The sequence below is a fragment of the Papilio machaon genome, chromosome 28, assembly GCF_912999745.1.
Source record: "Papilio machaon chromosome 28, ilPapMach1.1, whole genome shotgun sequence".
NCBI lineage: Eukaryota > Metazoa > Arthropoda > Insecta > Lepidoptera > Papilionidae > Papilio > Papilio machaon.
Window position 1 is genome coordinate 1,762,913 of NC_060013.1, and position 22,985 is coordinate 1,785,897.

The 22,985-nt window shown below is 35.1% G+C and overlaps 1 protein-coding gene across 1 annotated transcript; it reads left to right on the forward strand.

The window, feature by feature from the left end:
• Window positions 1-2,159: 2,159 nt before the first annotated feature.
• Window positions 2,160-22,796, forward strand: LOC106713415 (single-minded homolog 1). Its single transcript, XM_045685038.1, has 8 exons — window positions 2,160-2,379; window positions 2,617-2,792; window positions 3,034-3,155; window positions 3,672-3,792; window positions 6,057-6,235; window positions 21,131-21,237; window positions 21,436-21,583; window positions 22,199-22,796. Exons 1-8 carry the CDS (start codon window positions 2,205-2,207, stop codon window positions 22,794-22,796), a joined length of 1,626 nt encoding a protein of 541 aa, XP_045540994.1. The 5' UTR covers window positions 2,160-2,204.
• The last annotated feature ends 189 nt before the right edge of the window (window positions 22,797-22,985 follow it).

Sequence of the window (22,985 nt, forward strand, 5' to 3'; positions counted from 1 at the left end):
GGTTTACTTTGCCTTGTACAAAAGGCCTTAAAAAGAAATAATAACATCTCATATAACATAACAAACAACTCAATCTATTAATCTCCAAATATACTTGTCATTAACAATAACGTAAAGACCGTTATGCGATTATCACGTGACAATAAGAATCAATCGAATCGAATGTCAAACATACGGGCTCTATTCTCGTGCATTTACATCCCTGTTATCTTCACTAGATAGGGATGTAACAATGATAGTCGTAAAAGTTTTGTCGATACATTTATGAAATACTGGCTTTTGTCTGTGACTTCGTCTGAGTGGAATTAAAAAAACTTTACGATTAGGCGTAGTGTTCTTCCAGACTCAACGAGCTCAATTTAAGATCTAACTTCAAGTTGATTGTAATTCATACATATTGGGAGTTATGAGACATCATTCATAAACTTTTACAACAAACGCAGAGCTTATATCAAATGAATTTCAAGGGAATTACATATCGATAAATTCAAAAAATAATTACGATAAATAAGTTTTCCACTGTCATGTCATTTGAAGTAATCACCTAGAATGTAAGTAAGTAATTTGCATTTTAGTACAGGAAATCTAAATTATTTTTAAGTTTAGTTTATCAATGTTCCAATGGAATAAGTAATAAATTTATCTATTATCGTTCCATATATTCTGTATCTGTTTTAGTTCATTGTGCAATATCTTTTCACTGTTTATTATCGATACTTGAATCGTACATCCCTTACCCAAGATCTCTATTGTTATGTACCTGTCACTAGTTGTTTTTTTTTTTCGGAAACGGACATCAGGAAACGAAGGTGATTTAAGCCAGTAACTATTTGAACCTGTTAGTGTAAGGTGTAACCAACTTCGTTTTTTTTTCTTAAGTATATTCCACGGCTAAAGTGTTTGGGTGATGTTTTAGTTATTTTTTTTATTTAAATTTAAAATGAAATATCCGTGCAAGAGAACAATCAATGAATATACAGATTTTGAAATGGATTTCCGTGAGTACAATAATATAATTTCTGATCAGTTTTTAAACGTTTTTTAAGCTAGCAAGCCCAGATAAGAATCTGATTAATAGGTAAAAACATAGAGAAGTTTTCTGAAACAACATTTCTGAAGAAAAATCGTTAATTTTAGTGATTTTTTTTTATATAAAAAATACAAATTGTAATTTGTCATCTTATTCAGCCGGTAATATAAGGCTCTACGTCATAAAGCAATTAACTAGATACCAGGTCATAAAATTAAAAAAAACAATTGGCTTCTAATGAAAATCTTCTAATGATCAGTATTAATAAGATGTCAAAGTCATTCGAAATTCAAAAATCGATCGTAACCAATCGAAGGCGAGCGTTTATACGATAGTTTATTGCGAGCATTGCCAGTTACAACTATAAATGGAAGCCATATGTTTTGTTTATTGTCGCGCGGTTTTAGCCGATAGCAGGGGGCGAGTCTCGTACATTTCTGTAAGCTGCCGACGTCATTTGTAAGTATTAAGGTTGAATAATTCATTATGGCGCTGTTGTTTTCCCGCCAGGAGTTGACGCGATTTTTTTTTTTAATTCATGAGGCAAAGGCGCTGCGATGTTGAGGGCCTACTTTGCGTTCCGTTTTATGCACGGCGCATCTTTAGTGCTGTTAATGGAAATTTTTGGAATGTATAATTTTTAACACAATATTCTCCTTGGAGTAGGTTGCATTGCACCCTTAATTATTCGTAGAATTAAACATGTCAATAAAGTATACTCTTAACGTGAAAATACTTGCAATACCTACTAAAGAATTATATAGGAAAGTAATAATAATACAGAGACGAATTCGACGTCTCGTTTAGTCAATAGTAACTTTAATGGTAAGCATATAGAGTGTGTACTTTTTTTGTGATTGAGTAGTCACTGTTTGCCTTGAAGAGGCATTTACAGTTTCATCGGGCTTGAGGTGGCCGGGCGCAGATGGCGCTTAGCCTAAACCTCGTTTAAGAGTAACTAGGCTCGAGGGCTCCCTCAGGAACCTCGGCTCGGGCTGTTACTTCGTTATTATTACCGGATTGGGAGGTCACCGAGCTCTTAGGTCGCTTCGGTGGACGCTCCATGGAGTGACTGAGTGAGAGAGAGTGTACTAGAAAGTTAGTTATTTATTTAGCATTTTTTGCAGCCTGCCGCAGGGAGCAGCGGCCGCTGTCAATCGACGCGACGGCCATCATGAAAGAGAAGAGTAAAAACGCGGCTCGCTCCCGCCGGGAGAAAGAGAACTCTGAGTTCCTTGAGCTGGCCAAACTCCTGCCGTTACCTTCCGCTATCACCTCGCAACTCGACAAGGCGTCAGTAATACGATTGACAACGAGTTATTTGAAGATGAGACAAGTCTTTCCTGACGGTGAGTGATGTGAAGTCCTAGTAGACTTTATATGTAATATAGAGCAGTAGAGAGCATACTGAAAAGCAGTACCACAATTTAAAACTGAAGAATTTCATAAAAAAAAACAATTTCATTTTATAATTCGATTTTTTTAATTCCGAATTCTATTTTCAAAATCCCGGATTCGATTTTCAAAATTCCTAAATTGAATTTCGTATTCCGAAAAACTAATTTAAAAGTATTAATTTCATATAGGTCTTGGTGACGCGTGGGGCGCAGCACCGCCGCCATTACAGCCACGTGAACTCTCCATACGGGAACTAGGTTCCCACTTACTCCAAACATTGGATGGCTTCATCTTCGTGGTGGCTCCCGACGGCAAGATTATGTATATCAGCGAGACAGCGTCCGTACATCTTGGATTAAGTCAGGTAATGTCACCGGAAAATTGTGCGGCCAGTTTGTAATTTTCCAGGAAAAATTGCATTTCAATCGAATTTATTAATTTATTGCCTTGTTCTATGTTGGACTATAAGATAATTTCTCTTGGACTAACAGTTTATATTTAAAAAGCTAAACGAATTTACAAAGAACCTTTAGGTGTGCCCGCCATCCGCCATCTTTGTTTTCAAACTGAACTAAACCAGTATTGTTAAACAATTCTACCACCAGGTGGAGCTGACAGGCAACTCGATATACGAGTACATTCATCAGCAGGATCACGAGGAGATGAGCGCGGTGCTCAGTCTGCAGCATCCGCATTCGTATCTAGGACATCAGATGCCAAGCTTAGGGTAAAATATAAATTACAACTTTAGTAGATATTAATTTTAAAATTATCTTATAGACTAAGTTACAGTTTTTAACCTCCTCCTTTTTTACTTTTTTTTATTATTACACTAAGGGGTATAATATGAATTGAATGAAACCTCACTCTTGGCTAGTGTTGCCAGGCGTCTAGATAAAGCCGGACATAGGAAGGCTTTTCGATTGCGTGTCCGACTAAAATAAACGGTTTCCGAGCTTTTGTTTGGCTTTTTACATTTCCCAAACGAGAGTGTACCTATTAATACTGAGACAATATCCTAAATAATATAGGGTGTCCGACCTTTCTACACAAATGTCCGGCCAAACTGGCTCTTCTGTCCGGCTAGAAGTTTGGCGACCTGGTAACCCTACTCTTGGCTTGGGTTCTACCATTTTAGGTTGCAATAAATATTCCGAAACTTAATTATAATATTGGTTTGTTCACACTTACGATTTGTAGATCATTTTTTTTTTAAATTTATAATTTAAAACTTTGCCTATAGTTATCCAGTGGGTGGCACGTGGGGCCCAACAGTGGACGTGGAATGTGAGCGTGCGTTCTTTATACGGATGAAGTGTGTACTAGCGAAGAGAAACGCCGGACTCACTACATCTGGTTACAAGGTAATGTAATAAATACTGACCTATATTAAATGGACAGGCTATAAGCCGTAGTATTTTGTGTCTAATTGTTTATCGCCATTTTGGCGCTGATGGTTGCGGTTGATAGCGGTGGTGAGGACTCGAACTAATAATAGACATGTAATTAACGTTCAAGTTGGAACAAAGAAAAGTTGTAATTTCTATGTAATGTAAAATCCATATTATCATTATATGTCCTGAATTGGCATTGTGCAGGAATGCATAATAACATCCAGATGATGAGGATGGCATTATACAGAAGTAAACAGGTGGAAAAGTAACAAATAAAGGTCTCGGAAATAAATAATCGAAGCTTAGAAAGACAGAAACTATGAAGTATTTTTTTGAAACTGGTTTAGAACAAAGATTCATCAACGCTTTATTTTTACTTTGGCTTGTACGCAGTGTTATGTGCTAAGTTGAATTGCCTTTAAAGCTTTCGACATAGATCAACAAAGTTATCTGACCCGGTGGACATAAGTCAAACTAAATTATGATAACTCACTAGCGCCTCTCTGTCCTTTTCTTTTACCTTATTTTTTAAGCTTAAGTAAGTTTTACGTTGTTCGAAAATACAGAACTAACCGCGATAGCAGCGCCTCTTACCAGCCCAGATAAGCTTGTCCGTACTATAATTTCATTGAAAGCGACAAACACACTATTCTTTTGCCACGTTTTTATATCAAGACTAGCTATCGCCCGTGACTCCGTCTGCTCGGAATTAAAAAACTTACAATAAGCCTATGTGTTCTTTCAGACTATGTTACCATCATTGTCCATCTATACCAAATTTCAGCGAGATTCATGAAGCCATCTAAACAATCGCATTTATAATATTAGGTCCTTACATATGAAATTGGCGTTTTGTATGGGAGGAACAAAAAGTCGAATATTTTTTAATATAATATATTTAATTAATCAAAGTATGAACCATTATTTTCTATGCACTTTTGCCATCTCATAGGTAGTTCATTGATCCCTTTACTAAAAAAACCAGTCGGACGGGAATCAATAAAATCTTTGAAGGCGATTTGGACTGCCCCATCGGAGTTGAATTTTTTCCCTTGCAAGAAGTTATCCAAATTTCGAAAAAAATGGTAATCTGTTAGAGCAAGGTCCGGGGAGTACGGAGGATGTCTTAGACTTTCCAATTGAAGCTCTTCTAATTTAGTAGCCGTCTGTTGCGCAGTGTGTGGTCTAGCGTTGTCGTGAAGCAGCAGTGGCGTGGAGCGATTGACCAGCCTAGGTTGTTTAGCCGCTAGCTTTTCCATCATGGTTTGCAATTGCTGACAATAGACATCAGCCGTAATAGTCTGGCCAGATTTGAGAAAACTGTAATGAACAATACCGGCACTAGTCCACCAAACGCTTACAAGTAACTTTTTTGGGGTTAATTTTCGCTCGGGGCAGGATTTGGCTGGCTGGCCAGGATCCAACCATTGCGCTGAGCGCTTCCGATTATCGTAAAGAACCCATTTTTCATCACAGGTAATGATTCGGTTTAAAATACCTTCATTATTGTACCGGTTTAGTAATGTAACGCAACAGTCGACGCGCGTTTGCCGGATTGCTTCAGTCAATTCGTGAGGTACCCACCTTTCAAGCTTTTTAATCTTCCCAATTTGCTTCAAGTGAATTAAAACAGTTTTATCACTAACATCGCAGCCTGCAGCTAACTCGGACGTGGTTTGCGATGGATCCGCTTCCACAATAGCCTTCAACTCTTCATTATCAACTTGAGTCTCAGGCCGTCCACGGGGCTTGTTCTGCAGATCGAAATTTCCAGAACGAAAACGTTGGAACCAAAAACGAACTGTGTTTTCTTTTGCAACACGACCGCCATACACATCATTCACCCTTCGAGTCGTTTCCGCAGCACTAGTGCCACGGTGGAACTCGTACTCGTAAATAATGCGATATTTTAAGTTTTCCATTTTGTAAAATGAGTGACGCAAACAGAAAAAAACAGAAGAAAAAAACAAATGAATGACGGTCATCGAACCACAAATACATGAGTCTATAGCTGTACAAATTTGAATTTGGAATTCCTTACCAAAGAGGAGAAATTCGTGATTAAAGTGGCCAGTACGAAAAACGCCAATTTCATATGTAAGGACCTAATATAAGTAAGAAATAAGATTGGGCCTTGTATGTGTTTATGTGTTAATAAATGTTTTATGAATTTCTTTCATATGCCACTTAATCGAAGTGGGTATGAAATTAACGTCTTCGACTGTGTTTACCAGGTAATCCACTGCTCGGGGTACTTGCGCGCGCGTCGTTTCGGTGAAGCGACAGCGCCGCTGGGTCTAGTGGCTGTGGGTCACTCTCTGCCGCCTTCAGCCGTCACTGAACTCAAGTTGCACTCCAACATGTTCATGTTCCGAGCTTCTCTCGACATGAGGCTCATATTCCTCGATGCCAGGTAAGCGCTGCACACTACTAAGATCTTATGGGAGATTTCTATGGTCATTTATACCATTTGCGAAATGGAAATGTTTTCCATTTCGCAACGGTCGAGTGATATTCGTAGCAACATGCTGTTAACTTTCTCACTGTTAACTTTAATGGAATCTTGTAGAAATATTTTGGCGGGTTTTAATTTGGCGCTAGTCGCTGCGCAAGCACAATACACAATTTTAGGTATAACGGGGCGTAGCGGGACGCGGGGGGAGGACAATGCGCAGTGCGCCAATGACCTTCAGACGTCTAAATATTTATAAAGACAACTGCTATAATTTATTTAACCTATTACGATAAATTGTTAGCAAAATATTTTATTAGAAGTGTCAAAAAAAAAATGGAAATACGAGTATGTCAAGTTGATGTTGTCGGCCAGAAGACGTGTTTAATGTGTCAAGATGGTTCAGTGATGCCAAGTTTCGATAATGCCAAGAACAAGAAAAAAATTAAAACTTGAATTGTGACTCAATTAAAAGTTTCCTCCGTTTCAATTTACGCAAATTCATAATTAATATTGTGACCACACATCACAAAAAGTATGAAATCACTAGCAAAATTTTATGTTTTTCTATTTTACTTTTTCATTGAATTACTAAGTATAAAATATTGTACTTGATACATATACGTTTTATAAACATTATCAACTTATGCATTCACAAACTTATTTTTATGTGTGGATGTACGTTAATCTTTTTCATAAAATAATATCACAACAATATTTTCTAAAATCTATGGAATAATTTATATCATTGACTAAAAAAAAATCTTTAAAGTAAAAATTAAAACTGCTCATAAGGTTACAAACATATTCTTTTTTTTAATGGAATCTTAACAATCTTACTAATATTATAAATGCTAATGTTTAGTTGAGTGGATGAATGGATGTTTGTTTGAAGATATCTCCGGAATGGGTCAATGGATCTTGATGAAATTTGGCACAGATGTAGAACATAGTCTGGAGGAACACATAGGCTATACATATTAAGATTTTTTAATCCGCGCGGGCGGAGTCACGGGCGACAGCTAGTATTATATATAAATGATGGATGGGTGTCTTTTAGTAGATATCTCCAGAATGGAATTCGCGGACGACAGCTAATAAAAAATAAATTCTTTTAAACTGTCCAACCAACAAATAATATTAATATTACTCAAATAGTTGAAAAACGAAAACATTTTTACAGAATTTGAATTTTAAATTACAAATGGCGCGCGAAACGGTAATGAATTTAAAACTTATTAAAACTGTCCGCCGCCGACACCGGAACGCGCGCTACGAAACAATTTCACACCGCGTCACGGCTCGTATACCATCGACAATATATCGATACATCGATATTATTCCTATGGATTTATCGATATCGATACAATATCGATAATTCCTTTTTCGTATGTTGAAATTTGAATTTAGAATACATGATTGGATGCCGCCATTTAAATCAAGAATTTAAAAAACACAAATTCGATTTCTCAAAGTTTTTATATTTATTTTATCTTTATTTCCATAATGAAATATTATTATAAGATATAAAAAAATATAGATAAATTGGGACACCTATAGCACAATGTATTTTTTTTAATTTCCCAATCTGCAAAACGGCAATAGTTACAATAATGTTGCAGCCAGTGACAAAACCCCCGAGTAAAAATTATTAATAAGTCACGTACGAACATTTGATATCGACCTTTAAAAACTCTAATAAGTACATTACAAATACAAATCTTACACTAGTATTATAAACTAGCTGTCGCCAGCGGCTCCGTATGCGTATCCGTTCTGGAAGAACACATAGGCTACTAATTAAGGTTCTTTTCGGAGTCGCAGGCGACAGCTATTAAATGATTAACAATTCTAAGTACAAAAATGATTTTGTAGACAGACAGATACAATACAATATAAATAAAAAATATACAAACAAATACAAGAAATAAATAATTATATATATTCTAGATTTTTGTTCTTTTAAAAACCCGTTTAGTAGTTCTTCAGTTTATTCCAAATAGACAATAATATCTATATATATAAGTCGTGTTAGTTACACTATTTATAACTCAAGAACGACTGAATCGATTTGACTGAAAATTGGTGGGCAGGTAGCTTAGAACCAGGAAACGGACATAGGATAATTTTTACCCCGTTTTTATTCTATTTTTTATTCCGCGCGGACGGAGTCGCGGGTAAAAGCTAGTTTGTAATAAAAACAATCTACATTAGTAAATATGACGTAAATATTAACAATGTATACATAACATTTCTGATTTGTCCAAGAGTTTGAGTAGTAAGTTTTTTAATCAAAAAATTACGCTATTACAGTCGAACCTGGATAACAGAGAATTCAAGGAATCGCGACATTTTTCCTCTCACTTACCCAAGTTTCTCGCTTATGCAAATATACTAAACTTTAAATTAATTATTTTTAATAAAAAAGTTATTAACAATTAAATTATAAACTATCAAATGAAGTCGTGGCTCGTCACTATTGACATTATGCGATAATATTTTATATTGCATTCCGCGGAACTTGCTACGAACAATACAAGTCCTGTGGCGCTTTTCCACTGCTCACGACACAACACCAATGGATTCTTGAAACTATAGTAATACATCGATTGCTCCTATGAATAAAGGCCAATGTGCAAATTATCAACTGTTCAGGAAAGGCGTTCAAATTATCAACCATATAGAAAAATAGGTTTAGTGCATGTTGTTACCTAAACTAAGAGGTAGCTTTTAACACAAAAAAAGTAAAAATCATCAATTTGTTCCTTTGGCCTTTATATATAAGACCCATAGACAGAAGAATTTGGATCGAATTACAGACGTACAATAAACTATTGGTTAATATTACATTAGACATGTATTCTTTAAAGAAAGAAAAATAACATAATTCCCCTTTCTCTTCGGCACAGTATGTGACCCTTCCATACATCTTTATCAGCCGTCATATCTGAATTCACTTCTTTCTTACAAAGGTACCCTCTTTCACACAATCCATCCATATTTTCTGCAACCTTTTTAGCCACATTTTTATTAGCCATTACTTTCTTGTTTATGTGTTCATTATTCATAATTTGTCTAGTATTTTTTTTAATAATGGTTCGGCATTGGAATTTCGCCGTTAAACTATCTCTATCGCATCCGACAAGAATTGTGTCGATAACGAACGTGTCGACGGCAATGGACACGAGCGGACCACGTTTATAGGTTCACGGCAATCAGACGCGCGTAAACCGCCCAGGCCCTCACAATGCCTCGCATTCGAAGAATCTGAGGACTGTAGTGACTAGGGTGACATATAATACTATAGACCTGGTATAATATGTCATAACTAGAAATCGCTCGGGAATTTGTCCGTGTGGAATAAAAAAAACTTGAGAGGTGTGTTGGGACACCCGGATGGAACGAAGTTCCTTTCGATTAATTAGGGAAGGAACCAATGTTTATTCTATGAATAAAAAACTTAAGTCTTCTCAAGAAGTACATTTTATTTCTATGAATTTTCGTTATATATTGTCACGTCGTTGCCATGGTGAAGTAGCGCTCATTCGTCGTTAACATACTTACTATAGCAAAAAGTGTCGTGACAACTTTTCGTAAGAAAGTTTTCCGTCTAGCCCCCTTTCACAACGCGCGATAAGGAACTTCGTTCCAAAAATATATAAGCCAAATGCAGAGCTGGGCATTAACTCGTTAATCCGTTAATCGTTAATTAACGAAGTTAACATTTTGCTTAACGGATTAACTTTTAAGTTAACTTCAAAAAGTGTTAACGCTTTTGTTAACTTCCGTTAAACTCAACTTCCGTTAATAAAAGTCCGTTAATCGTTAAATTAGAAACTGGGAGACGTGCTGTCATTTTGTTTAAATTACGCGCCACGCCACGCTCGTAAGTTCAACTATGTTGGGCGACTGTCGGCGACTCGAATGGTGAACGAAAGAGTTGATAATTGATAAATGTGAAGTTCGCGTGCAAGTGTGATGCATCAGAGCGTCCGGGAAAGACGTGACCAACAGGACAAAATCAAAAGAAGGTTCGAAATAGTATATTTCATTAAGAGTATATAAAAGCACGAGTATGTAATAGCCCACATTCCGAACGCCACTGCAATACGCCACTTTTTGAGCAACTGTATTAAAAACACTTTTTTACTCGTGCATTTTCTTTAGCTTTTCCAAACTCGTGCGTTCTCTTTCCCAGCTGTCAAAATAATGTCTATTAAAAAGAAAAACCAACCACGAAGTTTTTACAAAAAAAAAATCATTGAAGTTTTTATGATTCATTCAAATATTGTTTAAAAGAAGCCCCTTATTTGTTACAATATCAGATTTAATGATTTGATTCAATGAATTAGGTTAGGTTTCATTTTATTTCATCTCATTAAATTTAATTTTCATTTCATATCAATAAAAATAATCTACTGAAGACTTGGCTGTTTGAGCATAGTTCCCTTTGCCTACCCAGAATGGGTGAAAAAACCAAAAAAATCTCTGTTTGTATTCTTTTACGGTTGGCGCCATTTTCCAAACATTTTAGTTAGTTGAGTTTATTGTGTTTTTACTATTCTATTAAATTGCTTCATTTTTCCGAAACTGTATCAAAAATAGTTGTTTAGTACACGTGCGAAACTGTCATTACAACTTGTTCCAACTGTCAACTTGTAGACATTTGTCGGAACTCTTTGCAATGACAGGCGTTCCGCACTAGTAATGAACTACTATGAATATACTATAATGCATTCATACTTGTCTCTAAAACTAATGTGTTATATAATGTATAGTCAAATTACTATTTTAAACAAGTGTCGCCACTTAAGTGTAAAATTAGTATGTATAATTTTGGTATGGTTAACTGTTAACGATTAACTTTAACTTGCGTTAAATTCTCGAGAATTTAACGCTTTAACGATTAACGAAGTTAATTTTTTAATTAACGAATTAACGATTAACGAAGTTAACTTTTCGATTAACTGTGCCCACCTGTGGCCAAATGCTATTCCAGACAGTAATCGATCTATTTTCCTAACAAAGGGAATGATTATTAAAGTTATTGTATTTTGTTCAGATGAAATTTGAGGAATAATTAAATATGTTCGTTTTTGAATTAAAATATTGCCAACAACTAATTGACATTAACATGTAAGCAGAGTAAATACACTGAACTCCGTTTGACGACCTCTGTATTCCGTTGAACAGCCGCCAGTAGATTTCCGCCATTTTGTTTCTGCCTGTAGCCATACGTAGAACTAATAAGAAAGACAGTAAACGTGTGACAAAGGTGTGACCCGTGTAATAATTTTTTATCAGTAATTTCAATACTCAAGGTTCACGTCTAAATAATAATATAAATGCATATGTTTGGATGAATGGATGGATGTTTTTTTGAAAGTATCTGCAGAATATCTCAACGGAATTTTGAAGGAAATTTGACATAGATGTAGAACATAGTCGGGAAGAATACATCTGCTACTAATAAAGCTTATTTTTAATCCCGCGCGGAAGGTATCGCGGGCGACAGCTAGTTATAACCTCTCAGACATGGTCATAGTTTTACAGTGACATGATCCTAGCAATAAGAAACGTATAACTACTAATTTGTATAAGATGTTCACAGGAGGTCTAAAGATAAATTGGTAATTAATATCAAGCAGTTACTGAGAACTTATCGTTCGAATATTAAGTTACATCGCCATGTATGCGTTTTGAACACCTGAAAACAAAATGGCGACCAAACGTCATGCTCAACAGTATACATCTTAGTAATCCTGTTATTATTCGTCCTGTACTTAAATAATTTCGAAAAAAATTGTATTATATACATAACTAGCTTTTACTCGCGACTCTGTCCGCGCGGAATAAAAAATAAAAAACGGGGTAAAAATTATCCTATGTCCGTTTCCTGGTTCTAAGCTACCTCCCCATCAATTTTCAATCAAATCGATTCAGCCGTTCTTGAGTTATAAATAGTGTAACTAACACGACTTTCTTTTATATATGTAGATGATGCGTTACTTATAATGACCAACCATTTTTTTTTTTTGTGTGTGGCAATAAATGTTTTTTCTTTCTTTCTTATTTGTCTGTCTGTCTAGCCTCAACTCTGCATTTATTCAGCTAAACGATTTTGTCGGGACTTTTGCTGGAAGTTAGCTGACGTGTACGGGATTAACTTGTGCTATTAATTTTTTATTCCGCTCTCATGAAGTCGCCGGCAATCGCTAGTTTCTTATTAATATTCTAAATGCGAACGTTCAGATGAATGGATGGATTTTTGTTAGAAAATATCTCCAAAACGGCTGACCGGATCATAATGTAATTTTGCTTAGATATAGGACATTGTCTGAGGGAACACATAGTATACTTTCTATGTTTTTTTACACATCGAAGACGGACTTGCGTACGACTAGCGTTGCCAGGCGTCCGGATAAAGCCGGACATAGGTAGGCTTTTTGATTGTGTGTCCGGTCAAAATAAATGGTTTTGTTAGGCTTTTTACATTTCCCAAACTTTTTACATTCCTTATTAATACTGAGATAAAATCCTAAATAAGATAGGGTGTCCGACCTTTCTACCCAAATGTCCGGCCAAACTGTCTGGTCTGTCCGGCTAGTAGGTTTGGCGACTTAGCAACTGGAAGTTTTGATAAATATTGAACGGATCTATATGAAATTTGGCACATAGATTACTGTCTGAAATAGAGCATAGGCACTTTTAAAATTTTCTGTTATTTATAGTTATTTTTCTAAATTAATATTGTATTAACACACTTTAAAATTTAAATCTAATGAAGTAATCATTTTTAGTTATCTATGTGTAACATGATTTTTAATTTAGAGGCAAAGGTTTTAAAGCTTAAAAATATTTATTTTTCTGCTCTTCTCTGGTTTAGTGTGAAGAGATTTTTTCTCTAGGATTTCTAGTTTAATTTTTTTTAAGATTTTTCAATTTTACGTACTCTTTTTAGCCGACTTCAAAAAGAAGGAGGTTATCAATTCGACTGTAATTTTTATTATATTTATTTAAATCCATGAACTAATGAAGAAACAATAGATTTTTACTTACTAATACGTTTAAACGTTTTAATATTACTTTTTTTTATAACACGTGCATTATTTAAAAAAAATATATATATTTAAAGTATCAAGGTGTCTTAAAAGTTTAGCAAAGCAATTTATATTAAAACATAACCAATCTTAAACTACTTAAAATAAGATTCATTTTGTCTTGTCGATCGTGTCAAAGGCATGCTTCTGTTTCTACGTGACGGAGTGCGCTCAGCGAGAATCACTTCCGCGGCGTCAGCACAGCGACGGCCTTGGAGTCGCTTTCCATGCAAATATTATGATTACTCATCAATTGTAATTAAAAATTTATACTTTTACTGTCACTGCTTTGTGGTAACTTTTATTAAAATTAATAAATTCGATTGTACAAACAATCATAACAAAAAAAAGTTAAACTTAACTATGACAAGATAATATGACGGTTTTACATAACAATAGAACCTATATTATATGCCGAGAAAATATACAGCATTGTGCATTTATGAAGACGCATGGTATACTTCGCTTGAGGTGAGCAGTCTTTCGCCGTTGACAGTTGGTAACAGTAACGGTTGGAACTATATGCACTGTTGCGTTGGCACTACGTCCAGACTGGCGAGTGAGGCAGACAATGTCATAATTTTCATAATTATATGGAAATTATTAATAAATTTGAGTGGATATTCGTGTTACTATTAAATTTATTCTATCATATTTTATTTTTATTACTAACCGCTACTTATAATTATACACTTCATATTAGCATTTTAATTCTACGAATCATTACTAGTACATCATAGTTGGAACCACGCCCAACATATGGTAGTCAAATACATGGCCAGTACGTGTTTTTATATGTAAACAATCAACTATGTACATAGCATATCATCTGGAATTTATATCCATGTCCTTTATATGGCATGATGATTGAATCCATTTAATTAAATTTGGTTCTAATATATATTTTATTATGTTGAAGTAACATACGTATAATCTGTTTGATAGAATTCCGTGAAATTATTACAATATTATATGTTTAATTATCTTTGAAAATCACATGCAAAGTAATACTTCGCAGTGCAATTTCTTGTTATAAATGAAGTGGCTTATTAATTAATCAGTGTCATATATCAAAAAGTAAGTAGTTATCAATTATATTATTCCTCTGGCATTGCAGATGTCCATGGACGTCGATGAACACCTTGGTGTTCCCGCTGCTCGTTTGCCCCCTTCTCTTATAAAAAAAAATCTTTTTAAATTCTTAAAACTATAGTTACTAAAACCGCGTAAATATTTTAAAGCAAAATATTTTACATTGTCCTATAATAAGACAAATAATATCGAATACTTCACAGTTAGGGTTGCCAGGTCGCCAAGCCTACTAGCCAGACAGACCAGCCAGTTTGGTCGGATATTTGGGTAGAAAGGTCGGACACCCGGTATTATTTAGAATTTTGTCTCAGTATTAATAGGTACACTCGTTTGGGAAATGTAAAAAGCCTAACAAAAGCCGGACAACCGTTTATTTTGGCCGGACACGCAATCAAAAAGCCTACCTATGTCCGGCTTTATACGGACGCCTGGCAACGCTATTCACAGTAGGTAAATATCTCCAAAAATAAAACTCAAATATAACTTAACTTCACTTAACTTCTTGTATGGTTTCTATAAGCTAATGTTGCTTATAAAAAAATTTAAGTTATTTTTACATTCTTGAGCTCCAGCTTATTTGCAATCTTTCTCAATTATAAACAAAAACGAAAAATAAAAGATTTAGTCAAAATTTCTAATACGATTCTACACATCTCTTTGTCCCCAAAACGCTGGGGTGACAGAAACAAAGGGCGTAACGGGGAGCGGGCGTCTGGTAATTGCCACTCGCTCCTCACTAGTATCGGATATCCTTGTGCTGTTTTATAAAAAAAAAAGTTTTTTTTTAATAATTAGTGGCCAGCTTTGTACCTACTCGTTGTATTTTTTATAAAACGATTTATCTCACGTTTTAAATTTCGCCCGCTCGGAATTTAAAAAAAAAAACTTAATTAGTAGTCTATGTGGTCCTCCAGATTATGCTCTAATCTATGCCAAATTTCAGCTAGGTCTGTTTAGATATTCTGGAGATACATGGTAACCAGAGCTGGGCATTAACTCGTTAATCCGTTAATCGTTAATTAACGAAGTTAACATTTTGCTTAACGGATTAACTTTTAAGTTAACTTCAAAAAGTGTTAACGCTTTTGTTAACTTCCGTTAAATTCAACTTCCGTTAAAAAAAGTCCGTTAATCGTTAAATTAGAAACTTGGAGACGTACTGTCATTTTGTTTAAAATACGTGCCACGCCACGCTCATAAGTTCATCTATGTTGGGCGACTCGAATGGTGAACGAACGATTTGATAATTGATATATGTGAAGTTCGCGTGCGAGTGTGATGCATCAGAGCGTCCGGGAAAGACGTGACCAACAGGACAAAATCAAAAGAAGGTTCGAAATAGTATATTTCATTACGAGTATATAAAACAAGAGTATGTTATAGCCCACATTCCGAACGCTCTTCGTCCCTGCAATACCCTTCAATCCCTTTTTTGGGCAACTGCATTAAAACAATTTTTTACTCGTGCTTTTTCTTTAGCTTTTCCAAACTCGTGCGTTCTTTTTCCCAAGTGTCAAAATAATGTCTATTAAAAAGAAAAAACCAACCACGAAGTTTTTACAAAAAAAATCATTGAAGTTTTTATGATTCATGCAAATATTTCTAAAAAAAAGTTCCTAATTTGTTACAATATCAGATTTAATGATTTGATTCAATGAATTAGGTTAGTTTTCCTTTTATTTCATCTCATTAAATTTCATTTTCATTTCAATAAAAATAATCTACTGATGACTAGTGATGCAACGGATGTCTGTTTCCGTTTCCGCAAGTGCGGAAGTTCCGCATGCTTTTCAACATCCGTTTCTGCTTCTGTTTCCGCAACTTTTATAACGGAGATAAAACGGAACTTTACGACGGCTGAGAGATCCAAATGCGCGGCGCGAGACGCGCAGTCCGTGCGCGGCCTTTCGGCACTTGTCGCATTTGTTTGTTTACGTACTTTTTCGTGAATTTAAGCGCGTAATATTCTCTGCTGCTGTTTGAAACAATCAGTTTCTCTTGCTGGAGTAAACTGTCTAGTTGTAGTCCATATAAAATTTGACAACTGGCAAAATGTGACTATTTCATACTTACGAGTTATTAAATGTACTTTTGAATAAGTGATAACCATGTAATATATCATCATCATTATTATCATCAGCTCACTATACATCCCCACTGAGGAGCTCGGAGCCTACCCCAAATTAGGGGTGACTAGGCCATAGTCAACCACGCTGGCCCAGAGAGGGTTGACTTCACACATATCATTAAATTTTTTCTCAGATATGTGCAGGCAGCATCACTATGTTTTCCTTCACCGTAGGAACGTCGGATAAATGTACATATCTAAATCGAAAAACACATTGGTACATAGCGGGATTCGAACCCAGGCCCTGCAGATTGCAAGTCAAGTGCTTAATAATTATATCTTTTTCTAATCTAGATTTGGTGTTTTTGATACTTAACACATTCACTGTTTACAAAATAAGAAAAGGTAACAGCTGGGAGCCAAAACTTTTTATGGTGAATTTTTATGTAGTACTAGCTTTTACCCGCGACTCCGTCTGTGCGGAATAAAAACTAGAAAACGGGTTAAAAATTATCCTATGTCCGTTTCCTGATTCTAAGCTACCTGCCCACCAATTTTCAGTCAAATCGATTCAGCCGTTCTTGAGTTATAAATAGTGTAACTAACACGACTTTCTTTTATAGATATATAGAAGATATCTGGGAGTGTTAAATTAATAATGTTTTTTGCATTTGAGCGCTAGTGATGGCAATGGTTTAGTTCACTAATATGTAGATATTTTTTCCACGATCGCATTTCTGTGTACTAATATGTTACAAGATTTTGACAAAGTCAAGTTTTTCATCAAATTCCAGAATATTGAGTAAAACATGTAAGGATACTAATCAAAACCAGCTTTTATCTTCTCGGTTCAAGATTTGTAACATACACACACTCATATGCACACACATACAGAACATACATATGTTTAAATAATATACATACATAACATAAAGTTCAGCCTTAGCTTCATGTGATACAAGATATTTGTATGTTTGCCTCCGTACGAACGTGGTACTAATCACTACAACATTGTAAGAATTAAACTAATACTCTTTTTCGTTAGTTGTATATTGCCAGAGTGGCCACACAAAGCAACATGGACTTGTTTCAAACGCCGGCGGCTTACTGGCTACTATAAAGTGAACGGGCCCCTCGGATCCGAGGGGAGGCGCCGCTACTAATAGCTCAGCCCACTCGGATCCGAGTGGTCAGCAGTGAATGTATTAATAAATAAATATATTTGTCGTTTATCAACACGAGTGGTTTGGCGAACATTAATTTGTAAATAGTGTAATTTTGTTTCCTGAAAATAAATTAAAAAAAACGTATTTTAACTTATTGCAGCACAGTAAAAATACATATATTGAAGGCTAAAGGACACCGATATCCAATGCCCTAATAAATTAAAAACGAATACAAACTGTTCTTACCAAAAAAAAATTTTGTAAATATGTTTTTTTTTTAAATATTTACACTTCTGTTTCCGCTTCCGTTTCTGTTTCCGTTTCTGCTAAAATTTATTTTTGACATCTGTTTCCGTTTCTGGTTCCGGTAAGACACTTCCGTTGCATCACTACTGATGACTTGGCCGTTTGCGCATAGTTCCCTTTGCCTACCCAGAATGGGTGAAGAAAACAAAAAAAATCTCTGTTTGTATTCTTTTACAGTTGGCGCCATTTTTCAAACATTTTAGTTAGTCGAGTTTTTTGTGTTTTTATTATTCTATTAAATTGCTTTAGTTTTTCGCAACTGTATTAAAATAGTTGTTTAGTACACGTGCGAAACTGTCATTACAACTTGTTCCAACTGTCAACCCTCACCTTCGGCTGCGCCTCGGCTCGTGTAGACATTTGTCGGAACTCTGCAATGACAGGCTTTCCGCACTCGTAATGAAATATACTATAATGCATTCATACTTGTCTCCAATACTAATTTGTTATAGAATGTATAGTCAAATTACTATTTTAAACAAGTGTCGCCACAATAAATGTGAAATTAGTATGTATAATTTTGGTATGGTTAACTGTTAACGATTAACTTTAACTTGCGTTAAATTTTCGAGAATTTAACGCTTTAAAGATTAACGAAGTTAATTTTTTAATTAACGAATTAACGATTAACGAAGTTAACTTTTCGATTAACTGTGCCCACCTGTGATGGTAACAAATGTTCACATTTATAATATTAAGTTAGAAATAAGATTTTACAAAATTACTGAAGAAATTAATTATACGCTATGGCCGCCATGTTTGGAATTTGACATTTCTTTAATTTTTTTTATTCATTGAATTGAAATGACAATTTATGTAAGTAGTGATATATTTTCTGTTTTAATATGTAAAGTTACTTATCTATTATTTTTACCCATAAAATATGCTTACATCTTTATCCAATTACTTTTAAATCTATGCACAGAACCGTTCAGCTTTGACAAAACACTTACCCCTGCTAACATAATAGACTTAAGTGCGGGACGTAACGAGGGTTCCCCATCAAAAAACAATATGCGATGAATTTCACCGGTTAATTGGCGGAAGTTTAGATTCTTTTTTTTTCTAAGAGTCAACAGTTTTTTCGGTTGACAGAACATTGTATTGCGAGGGTGATTTTTTTTACTCTATGGTACTTCTCGCCTGTCAAATGATTTCGCGCGTAATTTTGCGTATGATATGTTCTAATAAAAACTTTTGTTATATCATCTTAGTTTTTTATTTACTACTTAGTTGTCATGGGGTACAATTAAATAGTAAATTGTTTTAAAAAAAATATATAACTTTATTTTTTATATGAGGTTAGAATCGCAAGAGAGAAGGAGAACTTTATTTATGAATGTGAAGGAGTACACCGGTAGAGAGAATTAGAGAGAGTGAGAAATAGCGAGAGCCTAGGAAGAGATGAATTGCTAGAAAGGTGACATAATCACAGGTGGGCACAGTTAATCGAAAAGTTAACTTCGTTAATCGTTAATTCGTTAATTAAAAAATTAACTTCGTTAATCGTTAAAGCGTTAAATTCTCGAAAATTTAACGCAAGTTAAAGTTAATCGTTAACAGTTAACCATACCAAAATTTTACATACTAATTTCACACTTTTGTGGCGACACTTGTTTAAAATAGTAATTTGACTATATATTCTATAACACATTAATATTAAAGACAAATATGAATGCATTATAGTATATTTCATTACGAGTGCGGAAAGCCTGTCATTGCAAAGAGTTCCGACAAATGTCTACCCGAGCCGAGGCGCAGCCGAAGGTGAGGGTTGACAGTTGGAACAAGGTCTAATGACAGTTCCGCACATGCACTGAACAACTATTTTTAATACAGTTGTGAAAAAATGAAGCAATTTAATAGAATAATAAAAACACAATAAACTCAAATAACTAAAATGTTTGAAAAATGGCGCCAACCGTAAAAGAATACAAACAGAGATTTTTTTTGTTTTCTTCACCTACCTACTTCTGGGTAGGCAAAGTGAACTATGCCCAACGGCCAAGTTTTCAGTAGATTATTTTTATTGATATGAAATGAAAATGAAATTTAATGAGATTAAATAAAATGAAACCTAACCTAATTCATTGAATAAAATCATTAAATCTGATATTGTAATAAATTAGGAGCTTCTTATAAGCAATATTTGCATGAATCATGAAAACTTCAATGATTATTTTTGTAAAAACTTCGTGGTTGGTTTTTTCTTTTTAATAGAAATTATTTTGACAGTTGGGAAAGAGAACGCACGAGTTTGGAAAAGCTAAAGAAAAAGCACGAGTAAAAAATTTTTTTAATACAGTTGCTCAAAAATAAAATAAATAAATAAAAAAAAAAGGGATTGGAGGGTATTGCAGGTACGAAGAGCGTTCGGAATGTGGGCTATTATATACTCTTGCTTTTTTATACTCGTAATGAAATATACTATTTCGAACCTTCTATTGATTTTGTCCTGTTGTTCACGTCTTTCCCGGACGCTCTGATGCATCACACTTGCACGTGAACTTCACATATATAAATTATCAACCTGTTCGTTTACCATTCAAGTCGCCGACAGTCGCCCGCAATCGCAATCGCATAGCTGAACTTACGAGCGTGGCGTGGCACGTACTTTAAACAAAATGACAGCACGTCCCCAAGTTTCTAATTTAACGATTAACGGACTTTTATTAACGGAAGTTGAGTTTAACGGAAGTTAACAAAAGCGTTAACACTTTTTGAAGTTAACTTAAAAGTTAATCCGTTAAGCAAAATGTTAACTTCGTTAATTAACGATTAACGGATTAACGAGTTAATGCCCAGCTCTGGACATAATAATGAAGAGAGTGACAACTGAGGTGACGGAAGATAGGTTGATATATAGGACAAATATCAGGAACGTCCTACATGATTTTGAATGGATACATAGAGATGACTATATATTTTAACAGTTCTTACTACGCTCTAGACTTGATCTAGGAAATGTTTCATTAAAGTCGAATGTAGGGTTTCGAAGTAACAAACGTGATCGGATGTTCGTACCCTAAACATAAGCTATTATCGTTTCTACGTCTTTAATCCAGTACAATGTATTAAAATTGTCTTTTTTCCAAACATACTAACAATTGTATTTTATTCTCAGAGTGGCAACACTGACCGGCTACGAGCCTCAGGATCTGATAGAGAAGACGCTCTACCACTTCATACATGGCACCGATGTTTTGCACATGCGATACTCTCACTGCACATGTAAGTAGACAAGTCACGTTAACCGATGAGAGAGGCGCCACTATCGCAGTCTGTTCTGCGCAGACGAAGTCGTAGTCAAAAGCTGATACTAATACAAAACTTATTTTTAATAGTAGATCTTGACTAAACTATAACTTTACTTTGAGTTATTTTGGCATAAAAACGAAATGTTAATATAATATATTTTCTTCGTATCAGTACTGGCGAAAGGTCAGGTGACGTCACGGTACTACCGCTTCCTGACCAAGTCAGGAGGCTGGGTTTGGATGCAGAGCTACGCCACCATTGTCCATAACTCCCGCTCTTCAAGACCTCACTGCATCGTCTCCGTTAACTACGTACTCAGGTGAATATAGAAATATCTATCTATCCTTTTCCCTCTTATATAAAATACGTATGTCTCTTTCATATGTCTCTATCACTCAACTTAGTTCTTAGACATTATCTTTACGAAATACTAACTAAAAAACACTAACCACTTTCTGGTCTTTCTCTTCACTTGAGCATCCTCAGTTGACCGAAACTTTAATAAGGTCATTTGACCCCTTTAGAATAAAAAGCTTTCCTTTTCTAAAACTAAGGACGATGTAAGACAGAGAATTTTCCTCAAAACCTTGATCGTAGTTTAAGACATAATAATTCAACGACTCAACTCACGCTTTTAACCTAGAGAGAGGTAGGCAGAGATCACGAACCTCTATTTGGCGTGGTCAAACGAATGTTCGCAATCCACTTTGAAATTTCTTTTTTGCTGATAAGAGCGGGTTGCATCAAGATGTTTTTTTTTCACCGTAAGATCGTTGGATAAATGTACATATAAATCGAAAAACACATTGGTATATACCGGGATTCGAACCCAAGTCCTGCAGACTACAAGTCAAGTGCTTAACCCCTACAAACGACGCTCCTTATAAAAAACTATATTATTATATCAGTGTTAACATAATTAATCTTGTTACAGTGATATCGAAGAAAAACATCTAATACTCAACATCGATCAAGGTCCACCAAAACTCAATACAGATGTACAAACACCTACACACATACCAACAAGCACATCACCACACATACACGCGAGAACAGACAAAATCAATCATATACAACTCAACGAAAGTGACTTCAGTACAGATTCAAGCGGAGGGTACAATTATCCTGAGTATACTCTACCAGTAGTACCTTACGAAACACACGACGAGTACCAAACACAGAATGGCCCATACGAATTATTCTATAACGAAAATTACACAGAACCAGAAATATTACCAAATAATTACGTATATCCACAAAATCAACGACCATTTTCAGCTAGTTCTTCAAGTTGCAGTTCAATTGAGAGTTCAGAAGTAAATCAACAATATAATTATACAAATCTAATATCATTCTACGGTCATAATAGTCAGAATCAAAATGGCCGACCGTTACAGGGTAATTTTGGGGGGAATTTCTCTAAAATGGCGCCCAGCCCTACTGTACAAGATGGCGGATATACAAGCGTGATAGTCGACAATACGCAACAGTTTCATCATCATAGTGGTGCTGTTAATGAATTTGTACACTGATAAATATGGTAAAAGATCAAAATGTGTGTATGTTCGGTTTAATTGAGTTGGCACATGGGTAACAATAATAGTCTATTACCCTACGTGCCAACTTACACGCCGAGTTACATAAACTTATTTATTAATTGATCAAAGCATTTCTTGCCAATAGAATTTAAATTTTATTAAAAGATAATATTCCTTTAGGTA

What these genes read in the sequence shown, in the direction of transcription:
- LOC106713415 (XM_045685038.1), top strand. Translation starts at nt 2,205, where the DNA reads ATGAAAGAGAAGAGTAAAAACGCGGCTCGCTCCCGCCGGGAGAAAGAG. An exon ending in CATCAGATGCCAAGCTTAGG is followed by an intron (nt 3,156 to 3,671) that starts GTAAAATATAAA and finishes CTTTGCCTATAG; the next exon opens with TTATCCAGTGGGTGGCACGT. An exon ending in CTCATATTCCTCGATGCCAG is followed by an intron (nt 6,236 to 21,130) that starts GTAAGCGCTGCA and finishes TTTTATTCTCAG; the next exon opens with AGTGGCAACACTGACCGGCT.